This window comes from Mobula hypostoma, chromosome 6 (genome assembly GCF_963921235.1).
Source record: "Mobula hypostoma chromosome 6, sMobHyp1.1, whole genome shotgun sequence".
NCBI classification, from domain to species: Eukaryota; Metazoa; Chordata; class Chondrichthyes; order Myliobatiformes; family Myliobatidae; genus Mobula; species Mobula hypostoma.
This window is the reverse complement of record NC_086102.1, coordinates 169225219-169251581: the sequence shown is the minus strand read 5'-3', so window position 1 is coordinate 169251581 and position 26363 is coordinate 169225219. Positions and strand designations below refer to the sequence as shown.

Genomic DNA, 26363 nt, shown 5'->3' with positions numbered 1-26363 from the left:
CTTGCACCTCTAATTTTGAAACAAAAATTTAAGTGGCTGGTGAAGAGTTTTGTCAAGGCCAGACTTCATATTGAGCAGAACAGTGATCCAAGCCAGAGAACAATAGACAATTGACTTGTAATTCAAGCTAAGGAATGGGGTGTGGGCAAAATCTCATTGAAACCCATCAAATATTAAAAGGATTGAATAGAGTGAACCTGGGGAGGATATTTACAATAGTGGGAATGTTTTGGACCATAGTGCACAACCTCAGATGTCCCTGTAGAACAGAGCTGAGGAATTTATTTAGATGGATGGTGATGAATCAGTGGAATTCATTGCCACAGACAGCTGTAGAGGCCAAGTCATAGACTATATTTAAATCAGAATTTGATTGGTTCTTGATTAGTAAGAGTGTCAAGGGGTACAGGGAGAAGGCAGAAGAATGAGGTTGAGAGAGAACACCTCTGTTCAGTCATTAATGGTGATTATGACCTTGTCATATTAATTCTCCATCTCTCTCTCTCTCTCTCTCTCATTCTGATGTCTGCCTTTGGCTTCCCAAGCTATTCTAAACCGTATCATAAGCTTAATCAGTGCCTCATTTGTCTAAGCACTTTGCCACCCTTGGAACTACAATTTCAGATAACCGGCTTTTTATGTTTGTGTCAAAAGTGACTGGTTGTGATACAAAGTCATCCACCAGTAATCTTAATGGGCTTTTTCCTGCATCCACAGATGCCTAACAACATTTTCTTTTGCTTCATTTTTTACCAGCTACCTGTGTTCTGCATTTTATAATTATGGCATTGTTTTCCCACTCTTTAACTCTCTTAACAGGATAATATGAAAAGTATTGTCATCTGGGTATCATTAGTCACAACTCTTTTCACAAATATTCCCTTGATTTTCTCCATTGTGTTGCTTTGTTGGGAATTAAAATGCACCTTCTTTCCCCCAGCTCTTTTGAAAGGTTATTGATCTTAATGACTCCTCAATATCAGCAAAACAAATAAGCTTGCCATTGATTTCAGGAAGGGGGGGGTGTTGCGCATGCACCTTGATGTAAACGGGCTAAGATTGAGAGGTTCCAGGTTCCTAGGAGTGAAGGTCCTGCTCTATTGCTAAAAAACTCAATGGTCCTTCTACTTCACAGGAAGCTAAAGAAATTTGGGATATTCTCTTTGACCTTCACCAATGTATATCAATGACCCATAGAACGCATCCTGTCTAGGAGGCGGCTTGGTATGACAATGTTTTGCCTCTGACCACAGGAAACTGCAGAGTATTGTGGACTCAGAACAGCACGGAAACCAGCCTGCCCTCTGTGGACTATTGTCTGCACTTCTTGCTGCCAGCATAATAAAAAAAAACACTCATCCCAGACATTCTCCTCCTGCCCCCACCCATGTGCCAGCAGATATAAAAGCCATGAAAGCACATACCACCAGGTTTAAGGACAGATTCTATTCTGCTGTTATGAGATTGTTGAATAGTTCCCTAGTACAATAAGATGGAGTTTTTAATCTTACAATCCATTTCTCATGATCTTTCATTTTTTGTCCACCTGCACTTCACTTTCTGTGTAACTGTAACACCTTATTCTGCATTGTTTTCCCTTGAACTACTCAATGTACTGTTACGAATTGATCTAGATGGACCGTATGCAAGAAAAGTTTTCATTATATCATTTATATCTTTATACGTGCATGCACACACTCTGACCTCCTGTTACAGTAATCAGACCTATTCTGTGCCAAACTTGAAGATTTTCAAGACTGTTGGACATTATTAATATTCCCAGCACACTTCTAATTCACCTCTTTTTTAAAAAAAAAAGTTGAACAGCTGAAAAATAAACTTCTTACAGAACCCAGAAAATTTCAAGGGAGATTGGGGGAAAAAGACCAAATGAAGTTAAAGGGAGCATAGGGACCAAAGATTGGGTGAGGTTCACAGGCACATCAATGACTGTGGTGTATTAGTACTTTAATAAGATACCATGAGGTGAAATTAAGCATACAAGCCCTACACTTCCAAGAGGTGGGAAGGATTGAAATGTGATGGCATTGAAAACATGCAGAATTATTAAGGAACTTGACTGTAGATTGTAGACGTGAGGATGTTGCTTCTCTTGACTCTGGAGTCCTGATCTAGAGATTATATTCTCTCATTTGGGGATTGGCCATTCAGAGCTAAGCTAAGCAATAATCACCCAGAGGGTTGTGAACCTTTGGTTACCCAAGTGGAATTGTGGTGTTTCAATGGCTGAGGAACGACATTCCCTTTATTACTTTTAGAGCTGGGTGGACCCAACAGTTGCTCTGAGCAGGAAATTTTTACACTGTCCGAAAACTGAGCAGCGCTTCATAATATATAAAAGAAAATTCCAGCTGCGTGGCAATAAAGGCTATGTGCGCAGGAGTATTTCAGTTACTGCATGGCCATGCTTAGAGGGAATGGTGCTGAGGGTGCATCTTGAAAAATAGTACATTTGGTATTTTTTTGACAACATTTTATTAAAAACGTGCAACTATTTGCTAGATAATCTAGAATGAAGAGTAATATCTGTGTAAATACCAGATTTTAATTTGGATAGTTTTAAAAAACAATGAGTAATTTTCATTTTCAATGTAATATTGAAACTTGGTTGTCTCTGGTGAACAATATTAAGCCTTTAGAATATATGAGTTATAAGATTCCTTAACACGAGATTCTGCAGATGCTGGAAATCTTGAACAACACACACAATGCTGGAGGAACTCAGCAAGACAGGCAACATACATGGAAGGGAATAAACAGTTGATATTTTGGGCTGAGACCCTTCAGTAGGACTGGAAAGTAAGGGGGGGAAGAACCCAGAATAAGAATCTGAGGTGGGGAGAGGAATACAAGCTGGCAGGAGATGGGTGAGACCAGATGAAAGGGGAGGGTGGGTCAGTGTGGGAGGCTGGCTGAAACAAGAAACTGGGAAGAAGAGGTAAAGGACTGAGAAAGAAATCTTTATAGGAGACAACAGTGGACCATGGACAAAAGGGACGGGGAAGGGGCACCAGAAGGAGGTGATGGGCAGGTGAGTAGAAGAGAAGGGGTAAGAGGGGAATGGGAAAAGAGCAGAAGAGGAAACAGGAAGAAATTACTGGAGTTTAAAAATTGATGTTCATGCCATTGGGTTGGAGAATACTTGGGCAGAGTATGAGGTATTGCTTCTCCAACTGAGGTTTGGCTTCATCATGCCAGTAGAGGAGGCCATGGACTAACATGTTAAAATAGGGCATTGAATTGAAATGGACAGCACCAGGAGATCTTGACCCTTGCGGTGGACAAAGCAATGCCCCCAGTCTTCATTGATTCATTGGTGTCTTTCTCCTTGGTATGCAGTGGATTATTAAACTCCAAAGTTAAAATAGAGCTGACATTTGATTTGGTCAGTTGTTGACTCTGCTGGCTTTTGAAGCAGTAATTGTTTTGTCCAATACTGCTATCTACAACTCATATTCCTGAACTTTGAATATGTATCAAGCTCCAGCTGTGAACAATTCTGTGAAGGGGGTGATAAAATCATCTACTTTACCTGTGATTCTAAATTGGATCTATGTTTATTGAAAACTCCAAATGGAATAGAGAAAACAATGAGAGGTTCTAACATCTTTATCAGTCCTTACTTTCCTCAGTCCAGTGAAAATTTTCCTATTAAGCACATGTATCTAGAGGTGTAGTGTGCTGAATTTTTCATAATGCAGATGAGTCACACCAGTGATGTATAAAATTCTTCCACGATCTCTGCTTTACAGTTTGTCATACGTAAGGAATTGGTGTACTTTTATAACCAACCTGTCGCTGTACTCTCTTAACTATTAGGAATTTATGGATATGCTCATCTTGTTTGCTTATCAATATTAGTTTTTTTTTAAAAAGTTCATTGTTTTGCATTTAATCTTGTGACCTTCCATCTACTAAGATAGTACCCCTGTACCAGCATCTTTCTGATGTCTGCAGCTCTCCCAATCTTCACAACATTGCCAAGTATTTCCAGCTGCAAAGTTTAAGTAGTTTAGAAAAGCTGAGTCCTGGAACCACATATATATTTGAGGGGAAAATACATGACAAACCCATTTCCATTCTGGAAAATTATCCATCAGCTACCATCTTGAAAACATTAAAAGAAGGCTTGAAAATTCCCTGAAATATAGGATAGCAAATATAATTTCTACTTTAAAAGTTGAAATAGGATTACGCCATTAAAATACACCTGATTTAAAATTAAATCCCTTTATTAAGGAGTACCATGCCTTGAATTTAGCAATCTTTTCTAATTTTTTCCTGAAAGTCTGGCTCTGATTTTTGTGCCCTCCTTTAGCTGTTTCATTCAAATTCCTGAAAACCAATTAGATCACCCTTAATCCTCCAAATGGCAGGGATTTGCAATCTAGTTTTTGTAATCTCTCCTAACTAATCCTTGGAGCCCTGGTAACATTCTGATGATTCTGTGAATTTTCCTAAGTCAATATATTCTTTCTTGGATAGAATAGCAGGAACTCTACACAGTACTTCATTAGTGGTCTGACCAGTGCTTTGCATAACTTGCGACACTTCTATTATATGCTATAAAAGGTTAACATTGCTTTCCTTTTTATTTGCTCTCTGCCTTTTGTACCTATTACATTCAGTTTGGGAGTAGATCTGAAACTAGTTTTAATAATGTAAAGCAATACACAGAAAATGCTGGAGGAACTCAACAGATTGGGCAAAATCTATGGAAGTGAATGAACAAAGCAATGCTTCAGGCTGAGACCCTTCATTAGGACTTGAAAGGAAGGGGGAAGATACCAGAGTAAAAGGTGAAGATGGGGGGGGGGTAGAGGAAGGAGAACAATTTCGGTGATGGGTGAAGCCAGGTAGGTGGGGTGGGGGGGAGGGAATGTAGTAAGAAACTGGAAGGTAATAGGTGGAAAAGTCCAGGCTCTGGAGGAGGAATCTGGTAGGTGAGGAGAATGGCCCTTGGGAGAAAGAGAAGGAGGGGTACTAGCAGGAGATGATTGGCATCTTACCTCATCTGCCTGAGTGGGGAATAAGAAAAAAAATACTGGAAGGAGAAGTTGATGTTTGTGCCATCAGATTAGAGGCTATGAGGTATAGTTCCTCCACCCTGAGAGTGGCTTTATGGCAGAAGAAGAGACCATAGACTGGTATGACAGAATGGGAATGTGGATAGGAATTAAAATGGTTAGTCACCAAGAAGTTACACTTTTTGTGGATGGAGTGGAGGAGCTCAACAAAGCGGTCCCCCAATTTATGTGGGGTCTCACTAATGAGGCCACATCAGAAGCCAATGTAGAGGAGGTCACCTGTAAAGGGAGTTGTATAGTTGAGCATATGTGAATGGGGAAATAGATTAAATGATAGATTGATGCAATACGCTGTGAATATTTAAAGAAATACTTCACAACGATCAAATACTTCATTGAGACATAAATATGCAAAAGAAGGACGATCCGTCATCCAGAGCTACCGAAGGAAGTGGAAAATGCTCAACATTTTGCTTTGGAAGTTAGTCTCAGAAGTGGGATGAATGCTGGTTCTCAAGGTTAGTTCTAAACTGTCCCAGTAATTTCATTTTAAAATAAATTTTCACGTCCTTAACCTTTGAAATATTATCAGTGTTTGAAGCTCAGAAATGAAATGAGGATTTTAAAGTAAAAGGGCAAAAAAAATCCAAAAGCTCGTTGACCCGATGATTATTTTTAGTTTTCAGACATGGCAGCAATATGAACCCATTCAATATTTTTGCTTGAATTTTATTTTCTTCTATGGTGTATCTCCTATTGGGTGTGTTCTTAGAATTTCTGCTGCATTATGTAGCAGACAATTTATGAATGGTTATGTTCACTCTGTTTCTGTTAGTAGCTTCCAAAAATAGGCAATGTGAGCTAAAGGTGCAATTTGAAGCAGACTTCAGATAGTCTAGGGTTGGGAGAGAGGGTGGATGAATGTGTGTTTGTATCACAGAGATAGTGCCTCTCTTAGAAGTTTGCAGAGATTTGGTATATCACCAAAAGGTTTAACAAACTTCTATACTATCCTAACTGGTTGCATGGCAGCCTGGATGGAAACACTAGTGCCTAAAGAACAGAAGAGGCTTCAGAAATTGGTGATTATACATCCCAAAGAGGAAGAAATATTCTGAAGGGAAGATGACATAACCATGGCTAAAAAGAGAAGTCAAAGCCAACAGAAAAGCCAAAAAGAGCTCATATAATAGAGCAAACATCAGTGGGAAGTTAGAGGATTGGGAAGCTTTTAAAAATGAAGAGAAGGCAACTAAAAAAAGTCATTGGGAAGGTAAAGAGGGAATATGAAAGTAAGCTAGCCAATAATATCGGAGGATGCCAAAAGTTTCTTCAGATATACAGTGGCATGCAAAAGTTTGGGCACCCCCGGTCAAAATTTCTGTTACTGCGAATAGCTAAGCGAGTAAAAGATGACCTGATTTCCAAAAGGCATAAAGTTAATGATGACACATTTCTTTAATATTTTAAGCAAGATTACTTCTTTTATTTCCATCTTTTACAGTTTCAAAATAACAAAAAAGGAAATGGGCCCGAAGCAAAGATTTGGGCACCCTGCATGGTCGGTACTTAGTAATACCCCCTTCGGCAAGTATCACAACTTGTAAACGCTTTCTGAAGCCAGCTAAGAGTCTTTCAATTCTTGTTTGGGGGATTTTCGCCCATTCTTCCTTGCGAAAGGCTTCTAGTTCTGTGAGATTCTCGGGCCGTCTTGCATGCACTGCTCTTTTGAGGTCTACCCATAGATTTTCGATGATGTTTAGGTCTGGGGGCGGTGAAGCCCATGGCAAAACCTTCAGCTTGTGCCTCTTGAGGTGGTCCACTGTGGATTTTGAGGTGTGCTTAGGATCATTATCCTGTTGTAGAAGCCATCCTCTTCATCTTCAGCTTTTTTACAGACAGTGTGATGTTTGCTTCTAGAATTTGCTGGTATTTAATTGAATTCATTCTTCCCTCTAGGAGTGAAATGTTCCCCGTGCCACTGGCGCAACACAAGCCCAAAGCATGATCGATCCACCCCCGTGCTTAACAGTTGGAGAGGTGTTCTTTTCATGAAATTCTGCACCCTTTTTTCTCCAAACATACTTTTGCTCATGGCGGCCGAGAAGTTCTATTTTAACTTCAGTCCACAGGACTTGTTTCCAAAATGCATCAGGCTTGTTTAGATGTTCCTTTGCAAACTTCTGACGCTGGATTTTGTGGTGAGGACACAGGAAAGGTTTTCTTCTGTTGAGTCTTCCATGAAGGTCATATTTGTGCAGGTGTAACTGCACAGTAGAACAGTGCACCACCACTCCAGAGTCTGCTAAATCTTCCTGAAGGTCTTTTGCAGTCAAATGGTGGTTTTGATTTGCCTTTCTAGCAATCCTACAAGCAGTTCTCTGGGAAAGTTTTCTTGGTCTTCCAGACCTCAGTTTGACCTCCACCATTCCTGTTAACTGCTAGTTCTAAATTACATTGCGAACTGAGGAAACGGCTACCTGAAAACGCTTTGCTATCTTCTTATAGCCTTCTCCTGCTTTGTGGACATCATTTATTTTAATTTTCAGAGTGCTAGGTAGCTGCTTAGAGGAGCCCATAGCTGCTGATTGTTAGGACAAGGTTTGAGGAGTCAGGGTATTTATAAAGCTTTGAAATTTGCATCACCTGGCCTTTCCTAACAATGACTGTGAACAAGCCATAGCCCTAACAAGCTAAGGTCTGAGATCTTGGTAAAAGTTATCTGAGAGCTCAAATCTCTTGGGGTGCCCAAACTTTTGCATAGTGTTCCTTTCCTTTTTTCTACTCTAAAATTGTACAAAACAAAAATAATACACTAATCTTGCTTAAAATGTTGAAAAGAATGTTTCCTCTAACTTTATGACGTTTGGAGATCAGTTCATCTTCTCACTTAACTATTCACAGTAACAAATTTTGACCAGGGGTGCCCAAACTTTTGCATGCCACTGTATAAAGTGTAAAATAGACGATGGTTTTTGGACCACTAGAAAACTATGCTGGAGAGGTAGTAATGGGGAAACAACAAAATAGCAGACAAACTGAATAAGTATTCTGCATCAGTCTTCACTATGGAAGACACTAGCAGTATGGTAGAAGTTCCAGGTGTCAGGGTCATGAAGTATATGAAGTTACCATAACTAGAGAGAAGGAACTTGGGGAACTGAACAGTCTTGGAGGTAACACACATCAAAGTTGCTGGTGAACGCAGCAGGCCAGGCAGCATCTATAGGAAGAGGCGCAGTCGACGTTTCAGGCCGAGACCCTTCGTCTTGGAGGTAGGTAAGTTACCTGAACCAGATGGTGTACACCTCTGATTTCTGAAAGTGGTGGCGGAAGAGATCATGGAGGCATTAGTAATGATCTTTCAAGAAGCACTAGATTCTGGAAAGGGTCCTGAAGACTGGAAAATGGCAAATATCACTCTCCTCTTCAAGAACGGAGATGGGCGAAAGAAAGCTATCTGGCAGAGGGTGGTGAATCTGTGGAATTCTTTGCCCCAGTAAGCTGTGGAGGTCAGGTCTTTATATTTAATGCAGAATTTGATGGTCTTGATTGGTCAGGGCATGAAGGGATATGGAGAGAAGGCAGGAGATTGGAGCGGAGAGGAAAATTGGATCAGCCATGATGAAATGGCAGAGCAGACTCGATGGGCCAAATGACTGAATTCTGCTCCTTTGTGTTATGTAGCCGAGTCCAACACATGCAAAACCCTTCCCACCAATGAGTACATTTACATGGATGCTGCTTTCTTGTGGCAGTTTTCCATCATCAAATCTCCTCACCATCCAGGCCATGCTCTCTTCTCACTATTACCATCGGGCATGAGGTCCGAAAGCCTTTGGTCCCACAGCACCTGCTTGCAGAACAGTTAAATCCCTACAATTAGGCTTCTGAACTGGTATGGATAACCTCACACACCCCAATGCTGAACTGATTCTATGACCTACAAACTCACTTTTAAGGACTCTTACTCAAGTTCTCAGTATTTTTATTTGCAGTTTGTCCTGCACATTGGTTAGTTACCAGTATTTGTTTTCGTATAGTTTTTATAAAAATTCTATTGTAATATCTTTCCTTCAAGTGCCTACAAGAAAATGAATCTCAAGGTAGTATATGGTAACATGTACATATTTTGATAATAAATTTACTTGGAACTGGGAGTGGTTGGATTGGTCTTTAAATAGCCTTGCTTTATTATATGATTTAATTAGTTAATTTACAGAGAATCTATAACTTCCATTCAACTATTCAAACAGTGTAACTAATTTCAAGATTTTGACTTGAGTCAGTCATCTTGCATAAGTGTTGAAAATATCTATATACTACTGAAACTCTCATGCTCTGTTTGTCTGTGACCTCCAATTAGCGAAACGGTGCATTAGAGCGGCACTTCTTTGGCTAAATCGAATTAAAATGCGCTAACTTACAGAGTGCAGGCAAAGTTCAGGGTTATATATTCATATAAAATTGCTTATTCGCCAAAAATCAACAGGCTGCCTTTCACCCGAGACCCGATCAGCCATCATGGAAATCAGACGCCGCAGCCCGACGCATGCGCATGGCCAGTCTCAGCAGCGCCTCACGATGCTCACAGAGCCGCTTCACCCTTCCATGGAGGCCGCAACGCTACACCATGATGCATGCGCACGGCCAGCCTCAGCAGCTTGGAGGCTTTGGTGTTACTGTTTCCTATCTTCTATCCAGCATTAGGGTAAAAATATATGGATAGCCTAATTATTCCATGTGGAAAGAGAAGGGGGACATTATGGTCAAGAGATGACGCCATACATCGTCGGGAAGCGGCAAGGAGAGGGAGAGAACAGCAATCGGATGAAGCCAGGGCCGCGCGACTCCAGGATCAGAGAGTCAGGACCAAAAAGTTGAGAGAAGACGAGACAGAGGAGGACAGGCATGCAGATCTCCAAAATGACAACAATAGGCACAGACGGAGGAGAGAACAAGAATCCGATCAGGCAAGGGCCGCATGACTCCAGGATCGGAGAGAAAGAACAAATGGGTAGACGAGATGAAGGATGAAAAGGCCGCGCATCTCCAGAATGACAAAAGCAGGTAGAGGAGGAGGAGAGAGGAAGAGACAGAGGAGAAAAGGAAAGATCAACTGGAGAATATGCGGCACAGAGTAATTATTGCGAAAGTTGCTGGAGATGACAATGGCCACTTCGACGACAATACCTCGACAGAGAAAGAGCAAGGCAAAATGCACGACTGGCATGCCGTCACATTTCGGCTGATGTTGGTTCGATGACCAGAGTATGTCCTCACTGTCATGCCTTCCTATTCACTGACGAAACCGCGCATTTCTGCTGTATGAAGGGACAGGTTGGGATAGGCAATTTGCAGCCTCTATCTAATAAACTCCTCAATTTGTACAGCAATGATGAACCTATTGCAAACGAGTTCAGGAAGAACATCAGACAATACAATTGCCTCTTCCAAATGACATCCTTTGGTGCCAAAGAAGTCATTCAACTAGGATGGAATCCTTCTGTGATTATTCAAGGCCAAATCCGTCATTACATCGGACATTTAATTCCAGGCCCAACCCAGCAAGCCGTATTCCTTCAAATTTACCTCATGGATACTTAATGTTCATTCTGGTCACATATTTGTCTTGCTATGTGTCTTTCTTCTTTAATAAGCTGAGTTTTTCTTCTTTAATTTCCAAATCGAAGAGATAGCAATAGTATTCAGGAAAATTTAATGTTCATTCTGGTTACATCAGACTGCACTACCCTTCTCTGAAAGGGTGCCCCAACGGGTCACCCTGTTGTCTAGTACCTGTTAAATGCCAGTGCAGTAGTTTATGCATTTAATAATTTTACTTTGCAATAAAGGAACAACTCCAGTCACTTGCATGTGAATTTGATGTTTTAAAAATAATTTGAATATAGATATTATATTTGAGATGGGCACAAGGATTTTAATTTAGAGACTGGTAGAACTAAGATCAGGGGTCTTGATTTGATCACTAGTATTAAGGAAATTTTATCAGGATGTTATCAAAATTTTACTGGTTATTACATATTCAACAAATTTCATTGAGTTGATGGTTTATAACTGTATTTGAGTTTTATACTTCATATTTAAAGAGCAGATATTTTAGGGGTTTGGCACAGCTAGAAGAAATGGAACAACATTTTTTGTGGACAGTTAAGTACAATTTTTGGCTTGGTGCAGAATGAATATCCTAAACATAAATACAGATCTTTTAACTTGCCTGCTATTTTTAACATACACTTGCATCATTGGGATAAATATATTTACTAACCACTGAGGTTACTTACCAACAGTGACTTCTGTCAGAAAAGCTGTTAGCTTTTCTGACAGGTAATCAATCAAATAGCTGTTACGCCACTGGCGTTTTAGGGCAGCAATGAAGCTCCTCCATTTGTGCCTCTCTGCTACAGCGCCAAGTTGTCTTTGGTCTTGAGCGATTCCTCTGTCCCTCGGGTCCGATGAAGTGCTGTCTTGATGGAGTTGGCCTCTCTTCTCACCACATTTGTTCATGATGATTGTGGCTATATCCAGGTTATGTGCTATCTTTACCTAGTTGATGGCATGTTTTAGCTAGATAAACAAGGAAGCAGCTTGATAATCTTACAGATTTCTAGATTCAGGCACGTCTATGACCTTCATTACCTTCTCATTAGTATTTGTACCTTTAAGTGCTCAAGTTCTGAGTATCCCTTGAGCATCTTGCCCTCTCTTGCACTCTAATAAGATGCCTCCTTAAAATTTTAGTAAGTCAAAATAGAAGTAGAAAACGCTAGAAACGAGCAGAATTGGGCAGTATCCAAGATAAGAGAAAGAGTTAATATTTCATGTTAATGAACTTTCATCAGATGACCTTTGATTTGTGGCGAGATTTATAGAGCACTTGTCACTTATCTAAATGCTTCATTTTGCTTAGTGAGAAACTTCCCTTTAAATATATGCTGAAATGCATGTACTTGATTTGGATATTGGGTTAATTTTTGTATATCCTTAATATATTTTTAGAAGGAAGTAAATGTTAACGGATCAGTTATATGATTGATACATTGACTGACATTAATGCTTTTTATTGCATTGGTTGCAGCTTTTTTTGTTAAAGAATTAATAATTTACCATCAGTTAGTACATGGCAGAGTAATTGCTAAATGTTTAGATACATATTTAACTCCAGACAATATTGAGAAAATCATGAATTTTCTTCACATTGAATACCTGTCATAGTTGACTGGCTGGAGTGTTTACTGGCTGCTTTGGCACTCTGAAGTACCTACTTGCTTCAATCAGGCTTCAATTATACTAGTGCCCAAGAAGAATGCGGTAACTTCCTCAATGACTATTGTACAGTAGCACTTGCATCCACTGTGAGGAAGAGCTTGGAGAGGCTGGTGATGAAACATTTTAACTCCTGCCTGAGGAATGACTTGGATCTGCTCCATTTGCTTACTGGCTCAACAGGTCCACAGCAAATTACATTTCATTGGCTCTTCACTCATGCCTGGAACATCTAGACAGCAAAGATGCATACATCAGGATGCTCTTCCTTGCCTACAGCACTGTATTCAACTCTATCATCCCCTCAAAACTAATTAATAAGCTCTAAGACCTAGGCTTCATACCTCTTTGCAACTGGATCCTTGGATTTTTCTCACTTGCAGACCCCAGTCAGTTTGAAATGGCAACAACATCTCCTCTGGCAGCACAGTGCACTATATGGATGTGTGCTTACCCCCCAGCCTGTTCTATTCGCTGTTTATTTATGACTGAGGCTTAGTACACCTCTAATGCTATATTTAAGATTGCTGACTGTTGGCTGAATCAAAGGTGCTGATAAGTCAGCATATAGAAGGGAGATTGAAAATCTGGCTAAACGGTGCCATAATAACAACTTCTCACTCAACATTAGCAAAACCAAAGAGCTGATTATAGACTACAGGAGAAGGAAACTGGAAGTCCATGAGCCAGTGCTCATCAGAGGATCAGAGGTAGAGAGGTCAATAACTTAAAATTCTTCAGTGGTATCATTTCAGAGGATCTGTTCTGGGTCTAGCACATAAGTACCATTACAAAGAAGGCACCACTGCACCTCTACTTTCTTAGAAGTTTCAGAGGTTTCAGCATGTCATAAAATTTGACAGATTTTCGTAGATGCACAGTGGAGTGTGTACTGACTGGCTGCATCACAGCTTGATATGGAAACACCAATGCCCTTAAATGGAAAAGCCTACAAAAAGTAGTGGTCACAGCCTGGTCCATCCCAGCTAAAGCCCTCCCCACCATTGAGCACATCTACAAGAAACACTGTTAGGAAAGCAGCATCAATCATCATGAAAGCAGTGTCACAGGTAGACAGGTTAATGAAAATGACATTTAGCATGCGAGCCTTCAGTACAGAGGTTAGAGCATTATGTTGCATTTGTACAGGGAGCTGGTGTGGCCACTCTTGGAATACGATGTACAGTTTTGGTCACCCTATTACACTAAAGTTGTGGTTAAACTGGAAAGAGTCTAGAGAAGATTTATGAGAATGTTGCCAGGACTAGAAGGTGTGAATTATCCAGAGGTTGGCCAGGCTGGATCTTAACTCCTTGGAATGTAGGAAAATGAGATGTTTAAAATAATGAGAGAAAAAGGATATGGTGGATGGTGACAGTCTTTTCCCCAGAGTAAAGGAGCCAAATCTAGGGAGAATAGCTTTAGGGTGAGAGGTGAAATATTGAAAAGGGACCTGATGGGGCACCTTTTTCATAAAGATGGTGAGTATATGGCATGATCTGCCAGAGGAATTGGTTGAGGCAGGTACAATAGTATCATTTAAGAAATACAGGAATGGATACATGGAGGAACAGGGCTTGTAAGTATATACGCTGACTCTACTTATTTACCCCTACGTGGTAGAGAATGCCAAAGATTCATCAATCTGTTCAGTCTATCGCTTTTAAGACTTCAGTTCTGGACTACTCAGCAAGATATCCATTCTATTGAACTCTTAAGAATTTTGTAAAATTTCTTCTAATTCTTTTAAAATCTAGGAAAATCTTTCTTCAGAGAGCAAACCATTTCTGGAGCCAGCCTAGTGAATCGCTGCTGTGCTTTCCCTCAATGTCAGCAAAACAAGAGAGCTAGCCATTCCCATGGGCGGGAGAGGGGTGGTGTACATGCTCCTGTTTACATCCACAGTGTTGAGGTTGAGAGCTTTAGATTCCTTGGAGTGAACATCGCCAATTGCTTGTCCTAGTCCAAACATGTAGTTATCATGGTTAAGAAAGCTCACCAATATCACTACTTCCTCAGGAAGCTAACAACATTTGGCATGTCCTCATTGACCCTTCCCAATTATTTTTTTCAATGCACAATAGAAAACATCTTATCTGGAATATCATGGCCTGGTGTGGCAGCTGCCCGGCATGTGACCACAAGAAACTGTACAGAGCTGTGGATACAACTCAGCACATCATGGATACCAGCTCCCCTTTATGGACTCTATCTGTACTACTTGCTGCATCGGTAAAGCAACCAGCAAAATCAAAGACCCCATCCACCCTGGGCATTCTGTCTTCTATCAGATAGAAGATGGAAGAAGAAAAGTTTGAAAGCGCATACCATGAGGCTGAAGGACAGCTTCTACCTTGTAATAAGGCTATTAAGTAATTCCCTAGTATGATAAATTGGACTCTTGACCTCACAATTTATCTTGCTATGATATTGTACCTTTAATTGTTTAGTTGCACTGTGCTTTCTCAGTTGCAGTTGCATCTTATTGTGCACTGTTATTGTTTTACCTTGATCTACCTCACTGCACTGTGTAATGATCTGATTACTGTATCTTGGTACTTGGACAATAATAAGCCAATTCTAATTCCTCTGTAAATGTATATCTTTTATCAAGTAGGGAGAACAAAAACTATACACAGATTCCAGGTGCAGCCCTGTTTAATTGCTAGTAGGATTTTTCTGAACATCATAGATGTGTAGAGCTGAACTGGGGCACATTTGATCTTCCTTTATTTTATTGTGCGAACAATATTAAAGGTTCTCGTGACATAACCTTGGTTAGCAAAATAGATACAGTAGACTATTGTAGATATGTGAAGCTTCTGTTGATTGGGGTTGAACATGGATGTTGCTTCATAGCTATCTACATAATTGATATGCAAGCCAGGGCAGTAAGATATGGAAAACAAGTTGCTGTCCACTCAGCATGTTCCCCCTCACTACGCAGCTGATGAATTCAAAGGAATGGCAGACTGATACAGTTTAGCACCAGCAGTGTCGCAGGAATTGCCAGTCAATGTTGAACTCAATGTAGGACTGCTTTAGGGCCTCCAGCTCTGGATTTTTTTTCTTGGAGCTTACTCCCAAAGCCTTCCCCATGAGTGGACATAGCCGCAAGGTAGCGGAGATTTGAGAACAGAGTTTTTCTTCTCCAGTTTAGATCTAATAATGTAATTAGAAATGATCAGTAAATTATTAGGGACCTCTGAGAGGAAATGATCATGACATGATGGAACTTTATGTAAAAATTAAAAGTAATTTTCTTCAGACTGTGACGAGCTTGAAAAAAGAAAACTAGGCAAATTCTGGATACAAGACCAGAATTGGCTATGGTACATTGGCAACCACAGTAAGAGGTATGACGGTGAAGAGGTGGTGTCTAGCTTTGCAAATATTAATGCATAGTACACAACAAGTATCTTCAAAACCAAAATCCCAGAAAATTCCTGCTGTAACTGTAAAGAGAATTTGTAAGGAAATGGGTACAAATAGAAAAGAAAACTAAAAGTTTTTGGACTTTTAGTAGGCCTTCAATGAGATGCCACTTAAATTAAAGTTCAAGTGTAAAGCATTGGGGATAATAGTGGCGTGGAGTGAGGTTGGTGTGCAGATGAAAGCACAGATTAAACAAATGGTTTATGATTTAGAAGGCTGTGTCTAATTGTGTTTGCAGAGATTGGTGCAGTGGCTCCAACTGTTCACAATGCATAATAAACCTGATTTAAATATCACTTTGTGGCAACAGTACAGTGCACAACATTAAAATTGCACTTTTTTTTTAATATTATAGAAGTGAAATAGTGAGCTAGTGTTGAGTTCATGGACCATTTAGAAATCTGATGCGGAGGGGCAAAAAACTGTTCCTAAAACGTTGAGTGTGTGTCTCAAGGCTCCTGTGCTGCCTCACTGGTAGTAATAAAATGGCAATTAGTGATTTGGGTGAGGGGATCAAATGTAATTTATCCAAGTTTGCTGATGACATGGGGATGGATGGCAGTGTGGGCAGTGGGGATGCCATAAGATGTTTGGAGGATGCAAGCAGGCAAGTGAATGGGCAAGGATGTGAATGATGGTATATAATATGGGGGAATATGAGGGCAGCTTGGATGGAAAGGTAGAGTATTTTAAATGGCAAGAGTTTAAAGTGTTATGGTTGTCCTTTGTATGTGATTCATTATAGTTTACATGCAGGTATACCCAATTAGAGCAGTATAAGGTATGTTGCTGATTATTGCAAGAAGATTTGAGTACAGTCATAGAGATGACTTGCTGCAACTAATATCAGTTTAGCAAAATTAATCTGGACTATTCTGTACAGTTCTGGCCTTCCTACCTAAGAAAGGATATACTTGAGATAAAGAGGGCAATGAAGGTTTACCAGATTAATTCCTGGAACAGTAGATTTGTTTCACAATGAAAGATTGCACAAGCTAGATCTGTATCCATTTGTGTTTGGAACAATGGATGATCTCATTAACATGTGCAAAATCTTGCAGCAGGTGACAGCAAGCAAGGCATGTTTGGAGTACAAGGTCACATTTTTGAATAAGAATTCTACCGTTGGGCACAGAGATGAAGTTTCTTCACCACAAGGAGAATAATTCTTTGAAATTCTATATAGAGTTTGGATGCTCTGGCACTGATACTTGATGTTTAAGAAAATGAAGGCAAATTGAGTTAGTGAATGTAACAGCACTGAGGTACAAAATTAGCTGTGATCTTACTGAATGGCAAACAGAGTATGAGGAGCCTAAAGTACTTTTTAAAGTGATACCTATATTTATTTAAGAGATTTGTTGTACATAGCTACCAACTACTTTTCATCTGCAGTCTCTCACTAATTTGACCTTATATGGGTTTTGAGCACTTCTCCATTAGGCAACGTGTAAAGTAGATTATATGCAATCATTTGGTGCTTCAGTGGTGTAGCTAATACCATTATGATGTTTAAAATTGCTACATTGTGAACACTGAAATATTCCATAATGTTTTCCATAAAGTATATTTTCTGTGAGCATTACTGGTGAGGCTAACATAAATTATTATTTATGCTTGTTCAAAGTGCATTCATTAAAGTATGTATGCAACATACAACCCTAAAATTTGTCTTCCCCAGGGACGGTCAGGAAACAAAGAACAACCATGGAACCAACTCAGAAGGCATATTTCAGTACAGTACAGTAAAGCTGTTGTTGAGCCAGTGTTATCTGAATGGTGATACTCTTGCAGTGCTGTTGGGTGGGAAGTTGTGATTTAGATGAGTAATGTTGAAGGAATAGTGATATATTGCCAAGGTGGGATATTGTGCAATTGGATAACTTTGCAAGTGATGACCTCTGTCTTGTTCTGGATAATAGAGGTTTAGGAGATGCTTCTGAACAAGACTTGAGCTATAGAGTCATGGAGATACACAGCATGAAGACAAGCCCTCTGGACCAACTCTAAGTTGCCTAACTGAGTTATTCCCATTTGATCATGTTTGACTCATCCATCTAATTATCTAATGTGTTGTAATTGTTCTGTGTATTTGCCTCCTTGCTCTGCGCAGTTGCCACCTTGTGTGGGAAATTGTTGTTCTTTGGTTCCTTTTTAAATCGTCTTATCATATTAAACCTATGCCTTCTAGTTTTAGATTTCCCTACTGTGGAAGACCTTTCCTATGCCCCCCCCACCATGACCCCCATGATTTTATAAACCTATCAGGTCACTCCTCAGCCTCTTGCACTCCAGGGAAAATAGTCCTAGCCTATCCACCCTTTCCAAATTACCCAGACCTTCACCAATACAGTAATGTTTGCAGATGTTGCACGTTGCAGCCACAGTATGTTGTTGAAGGACACAGTGAATCATTAAGGAAACAAATGTGTTACCAGGCAAGTGCACTGCTTTTTACTGGATAGTGATTGACTCCTTGAGTATTGTTGGAAGTGTTGAAATAGTGTTACATTTAACTTTTGATGGAAAGGCTTTGGATGCTTCAGAGAAAGAGTATGTCACAGGTTCCAGCTCTTGTACCCTCTGACAGTCCAGTTAAAATTCTGATCTTTGGTGACCCCAAGAATGCTGATAGTTTGACAATTGATCTTGGTCATATTTTTGAATGTCATGTTCGGTTGGTTAGAATGTCTACTGCCTGCCATTTATGGTGAGGATGTAACTTGCTGTTTATCATCCTACGCCTGCACATTGTCCTGACTTTCCTATGTGCATGCAATGACAACTTAACTTCCTAGGAGTTCTGAATAAAAGTGGTGTTATCGATGACATTTCCACTGCTGAAAAGCCATTACATGTTAAGATAATTGCTCTGAGAAGCTTTGGCAGAGAAAGAAAATATTTAAATTTGAGAAGATAGCATGCTGATTTCACTTACATTTGTTATTTTTGTACAAAGTAAAACACAAAATGTAAAACTGATGCATTCTTAATGGTAAAACTTAATAGTAGGTTTTAAGGGTCTATTTTGAAAATCGAATTCCTAGAAGTCTGGCCCCACAGATAACTACAAAATATGCTAAACTTCCATTGATGTGAGATTTCTCTGGTCAGAGAAATTGTGAACCCATATACTGTATAATTGATGCAAAGCAAAAATCTGACATTTTGACTTCCCTTATTGATGGTTTGTAATTTCAAGTAAGACTTCTAGTTTTAATTGTCAAGTGTATTTTCTAAATTTATATGCTAATAGTGATTGAAATTTAAAAAAAAACATTGCAACACTTTGCCTGCTACCCAAAATACCAATTTTACCTTTATCACTACAGATGGTATGTGGCATGCCAAGTGACTCTGAACTGATTCCATGATCTACAGACTCACTTTCAAGACTCTTTACAACTCATGTTCTCGGATTTTATTTGCACAGTTTGCTCTTTTTGTGCATTGCACAATGGTATTTGTCAGTCTATCTGTTAATGTATAGGTTTTTATAAAATTCTACTGTATTTATATTTTTTCCATAAATACCTGCAAGAAACAAGTGCAAGGTAGTAAATGGATATATCCTCAGAGGCCACTTTATAAGGGACCCCTTTAAAGTTGCTCGTTAATGCAAATATCTATTCCGCTATCTTGTGGCAGCAACTCAATGCATAAAAGCATGCAAACCTGGTCAAGAGATTTAGTCATTCAGACCAAACATCAGAGTGAGGAAGAAATATGATCTAAGTGACCTTGACTGTGGAATGATTGCACTGGACAATACAGGTTTTGCTTCCTGAATACTTCTGGGTATATTTTATGGATTTTGGGCAGTTGGTCATGAAAATCACCATAAAATTTCCCTATCATGCACCATATTTTTGAATTCCCTGTATTTTTTATTTCAACTCATACATATTCAAGTCAATTAAAATGTTGCCCACAATGTAAGTTGAAAAGCTTTCTACCTTGCCTGGGCATGCTTAGGATTTTGATATTTGAAACATGCTTCTGAGAATAACTGATGCCAAGGTTAAATAAGGCATTTATTTGTAAGTCCACAAATCAAACAGGTCATCAGTGACAAGCAGTTTGAAGAGCCTCTTGCAGGTCCAGGGAAGTTCACATGTAGGCTTTCAAGGATGTTGTTGAAAATTTTCTTGGCAAATACAGAACACCAATCTACATGCAGTTGGTTGACAACATGCTTTAAGCATCCAAAACCATGAAGTGCAATATGTCACTAAAGATTCATTTTTTGCCTTCCCAACTTCCCTGAAAGTCTTGGCACTGTTAGTGATGAGCATGGTGAAAGGTTTCACCAGGACATTGTGCTCATGGAGAAGCTGTATCAGGGCAACTAGAATCCATCAATACTGGCTGATTATTGTTGGACACTTAAGCAAGAAGCCTCAGACACTGAGCACAAATGAAAATCATCAATAAAACATTTTTAACTTAGCTGCACAATTGCAAAGTGTCAGCATCATTATGCAATTAAACACATTCAATAAAACTTAATTTCTTGTTTCTTAAAATTCCTATGTGATGCAACTAGTCTGAAATTATTATGTCTTCAGCTTCAAGTACTCTATCATAAACAAAAAAAATTCTGAGGAAGCAACACTTTCAGGAAAAAGTTTATTGTCCAGTGTTGTTGGTGCCAGATGGGGTGGTTTGTGTATCTCTGAAACTGCTGATTCCCTGGGATTTTCACACACTAGTCTTTAGACTTTATAGGGAATGGTGTGGGGGGGCAAAGTCCAGTGAGCACAGTTCTGTGGGGGAGAAAAAAAAGCTTTGTTAAAGAGTTCAGGGGAGAATGGCAGATTGGGTCAAGCTGACAGGAAGGCGACAGTAACTCATACCACATGTTACAACAGTTGGAATACATAACATGATGGGCTACATCAGTAGAAGACCATGCTAGGTTCCACTCCAACCTAATAATGCTGATAATTGTACTTTGATAATAAATTTGCTTTGAGCTTTGCAGTGTTTCTGGCGTTTTGATTTTTATTTCACTCTTCCAGTATGCAATTTCCACTGTTAACAACATATTTTCAGTTCTTTCATTGACATATTTTTGAGTTTATTTTATTTTCAGTGGTATATTCCCAAAGTAGAATTCATAGATTCGTGCGGTAATGCTACCTTAGAGCTTTAATGGCACACAACTTTTGGCAAATAAAATGTTAGTTTATGGACTAAATGACACAAGCTTCAGCTTTCAGTGGAAAATGAGCAAAAATTGGGGGCAGTTCAAAACATTTGACTTGGAACACCCAGATTTCAGGGCTGGAGGAACACAATGATGGTGGCATTGGGTTAGGATAAAAAAAAAGTGAGGATGACTAGAATTAAGTTTGAGATGTTGTTCAACCAGAAGTCAAAGATGGTACCAGTGTTGTTATAAACTGCTTTCTGCAGATCTACTCATTCACCAAGTAGCATTTTGAAAATAGGTAGAAAATGAACAGAACATTGTGATTTATGTTACAGATGGTGATTTTCAATGAGTGCAAATTTTTAGTGTGACCATGGAATGGTTATATTTTTAATGTTTATTAAACTTTGTTCATCCCACCATTTAATTAGTCTGCTTGTTGGATAATGCCAGTGAGGTTTTTATTTCGTCATTTAATATTTTTTACACAACAATATGACTGATCAAAACTTATTTTTAAGGAGTACTAATTGTGTAATAGGAAATCTTGGAGGAGGAACCTGGAATATAGGAAATTAACTTCATTATTCACAATTACACCCATTTTTGTTCAGTTAACAGACCTTATGAAGATTTTACTTCCAGTTTCTGAAATTGTCATTATGTTGTCAGCACTTTTATTAGATGAAATAAATAACTTCTGTGTTTTTATTGAAGGTGCTGCAATGGAAGAGCTTCATAGCCTTGATCCTCGACGGCAAGAGTTACTGGAGGCAAGGTTTACGGGAGGTGTGAGTACTGGGAGTGGAAGTGGAAGCACAGGAGCTAAAGTAAGTCCATAAGTAGGTCATTCTGTATTGAGATAAAGGAGTAATATGACTATATAATTTGGCAATAACTTTTTAATTACCACAGTTTTATCTTTGTGTTTAAATTACCTTTTCTGAAAAGTACAGCAAAAATAAAGCCTAGTATCATAAAGAAAATGATTTATAATATTTTTTTAATGTATAAAAATTAATAACAATCCAGATTTTTTTAATACACTAGTAACAGCAGAATTTGCAGGATTCTTCATTATCCTGTGAAACTGAGAGCAATTTGTGAAGAATAAATCCAAAGATTCGTGTCAGTTATTCATTGTGAACCAAATGTTGATCTTCGATACTGACCATTTCGTAGCAGTTCACTGAGGCAGGAAAACATGGAATACAAATGGTGCAGTGTTTTCTGAGATAAGACTGATAAGGTACATAGGCTAATCCCATTTCGATTTTTGTGAAAAGAAACAGTAGTTTAGCAATTTAAACTTGGGATAAGTTGCTATTTTATAAACTAATAACGTTTTAAATCTTCCACCAAAATTATTTAAATTGTCTAAAAGCGTTTTTTGAAAAAATAGTATTTCAAGATAGAGTTTTAAAAGTTTGGCGTGTGTGCACTGTGGCACAGCAGCAGGTGCTGCTTCCTCAGCTGTAGGTCCAAGCTTCTGGTGCTCTCTATGGTGATGCAGTTTGTGACATTGTGGGTTTCCTCCCAGTGATGTAAATTGATGACTGTAATGTGCACCTCAGTGCAGGTTATTGACAAGAAGGCTGAAATCAAAGTTGCCGTGGGTGGGAGAGAATAAGTTTCAGGATTACAAGGAAGTAAGGAGAGGACAAATAGGATTCATGGGATTTCTGCCCTGGTAACCTGCATGGACTGATGGGCTGGATATTCCAATCTTATAGTATGCAGTAATATAAGACTTCTTTAAAGCTTTGACCTATTCAAATAATTTCTTTGAAGATTTCAAATGTGTTTAAATGTCCTAACTTTTGGAAACATTTGGTGTTTTAAGATCAAGTCTTGATAGTTCCACCTAGGGCTAGCGATGTGGCTTAGATGGTAATTTTTTCCCCTTATTTTGTAGATGAGAATAGTTTTGGCTACCCCATTGTACAGTCAGACCGTAACAGAGCAGAAGGTCTTGAGACAAACTTTCAATTTTATACAAGTTCCTTCAGGGAAAATGGCTAAAGTTAGCATGGAATTATTGTTTTGTGAACTCATTTAACCAGTGTCTATAAAACATGGTTTAAGTCCAATTAAAACAGTTTTAATAATTTTTAGTTAACACTGTATTTCCAAAACACACCACTCTGCAGTAGATAATTGCAGACTAATTGCTGAATGAGATTTTTTTAATACATGTGCAGTACCAATATACTGTGCTGGAATTATGAAATAAAAATAAGTGTATGCTAGAAATATAAAAAGTACATTGTAATTCTCAGTTTAATCCTGGTTTCCATTCATTTTTGTTATTTGCTTTTCAAAACAGGTTTTAACAAATAATGAATCTTCTAACCATAGTTTTGGAAGTCTTGGATCATTAAGCGACAAAGAGTCAGAGGTAAGTATGAGGTTTAATTTTAGCCATGCTTTTTAGTAGTAACTTGCATGTAGGATGTTGAATAGAATTCACATCTGAGTTTGAAAGGTGACTTTGATAGGTACTTGTGCGGTACGATCATGTGAAATCGGAGTGTATTTGCAAAATTAAGAAGTGCCTGTATGTAATTCGTTGAAATTCAAGGAATTGACAATGAGACCTTCGGCATTATCAGTTTCCTTCCTCTCATTCGTTATTCCTGGTGTTTTTATGTTGTAAGCAGAGGCTGTTTCGTAAGATCTTTTCTGTAATTCATCTGCTCTCCCAAAAAATGTGTGGTTCCCCTTTGTGTCTTCCTCTGTAGAGTAAAGGCTGAAAAATTTGTTGCAATTAAGACACCTTATTACTTTTTTGCTTGGTCATTCTTTAGAACTTTTTGTTTAGTTGTCAGTGCTTTTCTGGACTTATTCAAATAGTGTGTTCACAGGCACAATTTGGTAACGATTGGTTAAAAATGCAGCTGTTTTTCTCCCCCAGATAACTTTTTTTTCAGGAGTGGTGATATCTAGTGGTAGTGGTGCTGACTGCCTTAGCTGAAATGATAATTAGCTGACTGGCTTATTTTCTCACTTTAAATATCAGTTAGTTTCAGAGATTTGGCTGCTTTTAGAACTTTGGAGCTTATTGAGCAATATACTATGGCACATCTCTTGTTACGCTCTATTGGTTTCTGAATGGATCATGGCCCCTTTCAGTGGGGAATCCTGATCAGGAGATAAAAAGGAAAAGGGTAAAAAGAAAAAAAGGAAAATGCATAATGTGACTTGCTTTAGCTCCAAGTGTGATTTATGACTTGTATAGGCATATTTTTCTCAGGTTAAATTATGGACCTGAATAGGTGACCTTCAGTTGGTGCTAGATTCCTATGAGTTGTTTTGTGTAGAATTCCTGGTCCTTGTTCATGATTACTTCAATATTTTCTGTTTGTTGCATTTATGTTACACATGTGTAAGTGTATGGTAATATATAGAGCTAATCCGCTTTGCTTTGATCATCTCAGAGAGCTGCATACCTACTGTATCTACTTGTGAATGGTGACTAAAAATTAAACAGCAAAGGGAGGATGTCAGCTCCAAAGTTATTCAGATCCTCCACAATGGTGAAATCCAAATACATGAACATTACAGCACAGTACAGGCTCTTTAGCTCACAATGTACTGACCTTTTAACCTATTCCAAGATCAATCTAACACTTCCCTCTTACATAGCCCTCTTTTTTTTTTCTTCCATCCATGTGCCTGTCTAAGATGTGTCCCTAATATATTTGCCTCTACCACCACCTCAACAATGCATTCCACACACCCACCACACTCTTTTGGGGGGTGGGGGGGGGGTGAAGGAACAACCTACCTCAGACATCCCTCACCTAATACATTCCTCCAATCACCTTAAAATTATGCCCTTTCATATTATCCATTTCTGTTTGGGGGAGAAAGGTGCTGGCTGTCCATTCTTAACACCTTGTACACCTCTATCAAGTCATCTCTCATCTTCATTTGTTCCAGAGAGAAAAGCCCTAGCTTGCTTGACCTTTCCATATAAGACATGCTTTCTAATCCAGACAGCATCTGGTAGATCTCCTCTTCATCCTCTCTAAAGCTTCTACATCCTGCCCGTAATGAGGGGACTAGGACTAAACACAGTACTTCGTTTTATAGAGATGCAGCATTGTCTCATGGCATTTCAACTCGCAGTAATCTCTTCCCTCATTTCTTGTAGGTTAGCAATGATCTTTGCATCTTCACTTGCCACCGGAGATTGGAGGGTGGCAAATATTATTCCTCTGTTCAGGAAAGGGAAAAGGTAATAATACGAGGTAGAAGCAGTTACACCACGAGAAGAGCCATGTAGATGATCTATCTCCATTTCTATCTGAGAAGTCAATTTCCAACCAGCTCAGTTCATTCCATGTGATATTAAGAAATGACTGCAAGAACTGGATACAGCAATGCCTTTTGGACCACCCGGCTACCCAGCTGCAGAACCAATGACCTGACCTGAAATTGATTTGGTATTAGCCGCAACTCTAAGTAAGCTGATGTAGTGCAGTTTTAAAACTGGTGTCTATTCCACAATTGGAAAAATATCCAGCTGTATCCTATTCACAAAAAAATCAGACAAATCCAGTCAAGCTCATTGCTACCAGATCTTTCTGTTCTTGGTCAGCAGCAAAGTGACAGAAATTGACAATTGAGTATTGTTGAGCAGCATTTGCATTCCTGCTCACCAATGTCCAGATGGATTTTTCCAGAACTACTCTGCTTCAATATCTCAAATCCTTGTTCCAAGCGTTGATCGAATATCCGTCCACCACAAAAAGTGGATTTTTCCACTTGTCGCCTATTTCAGTTCAACTTCCTATTCCCATTCCAATATGTCAGTCCATGACCACTTCTGTTGCCATGATGAGGCCACACTCAGGTTGGAGGAGCAATACTTCATGTTATGTCAGGGTAGTCTAAAACCTGATGGCATGAGTATCAGTTTCTCTAGTTTCCAGTAATTTCTATTCCATCCTCCTCTCTTTTTTCTATTCCCCATTCTGGTATCCCCCTCACCCCATTTCTTCTCACCTGCTGATCATCTCCTTCTGGTGTCTCTCCTCTTTCCCTTTTTTCCATGGTCCACTGCAGTCTCCTATCAGATTCTTTCTTCAACCCTTTACCTCCTCCAGCTGTCACCTCCAGCTTTTTACTTCATCCCCCTTCCCCACCCACCTATCTTCCCCTCACCTGGTTTTACCTATCACCTGCCAGCTTGAACTCCTTCCACTCTCCCCAGCACCCTATTTTCACACCACCTCCCCTTCCTTGCCAGTCCTGAAGAAGGCTCTTGGCCTGATATGTTAATTGTTTATTCTGCTTCATGCATGCTGTCTGAACTGCTGAGTTGTTCCAGCATTTGTGTGTGTTGCTCAAGATTTCCAGCATCTGCAAAATCTCTTGTTTATGTTAATAATTGCTTGCAGTAAGATGTGGTACGCTCAGATGCAGTGGTCTTT

General features: G+C 39.2%; 1 protein-coding gene across 5 annotated transcripts in view; it reads left to right on the top strand.

The window, feature by feature from the left end:
- The window catches only part of LOC134348604 (serine/threonine-protein kinase tousled-like 1), a 142754-nt gene that overhangs the window by 31534 nt on the left and 84857 nt on the right, over positions 1 to 26363 (top strand). For all 5 annotated transcript variants that reach the window (XM_063052228.1, XM_063052227.1, XM_063052229.1 and 2 more), the window contains 2 exons: positions 21643 to 21755; positions 23252 to 23323. In XM_063052228.1, the coding sequence (XP_062908298.1) occupies positions 21643 to 21755; positions 23252 to 23323 (185 nt within the window). The remainder of the gene's footprint in view (positions 1 to 21642; positions 21756 to 23251; positions 23324 to 26363) is intronic.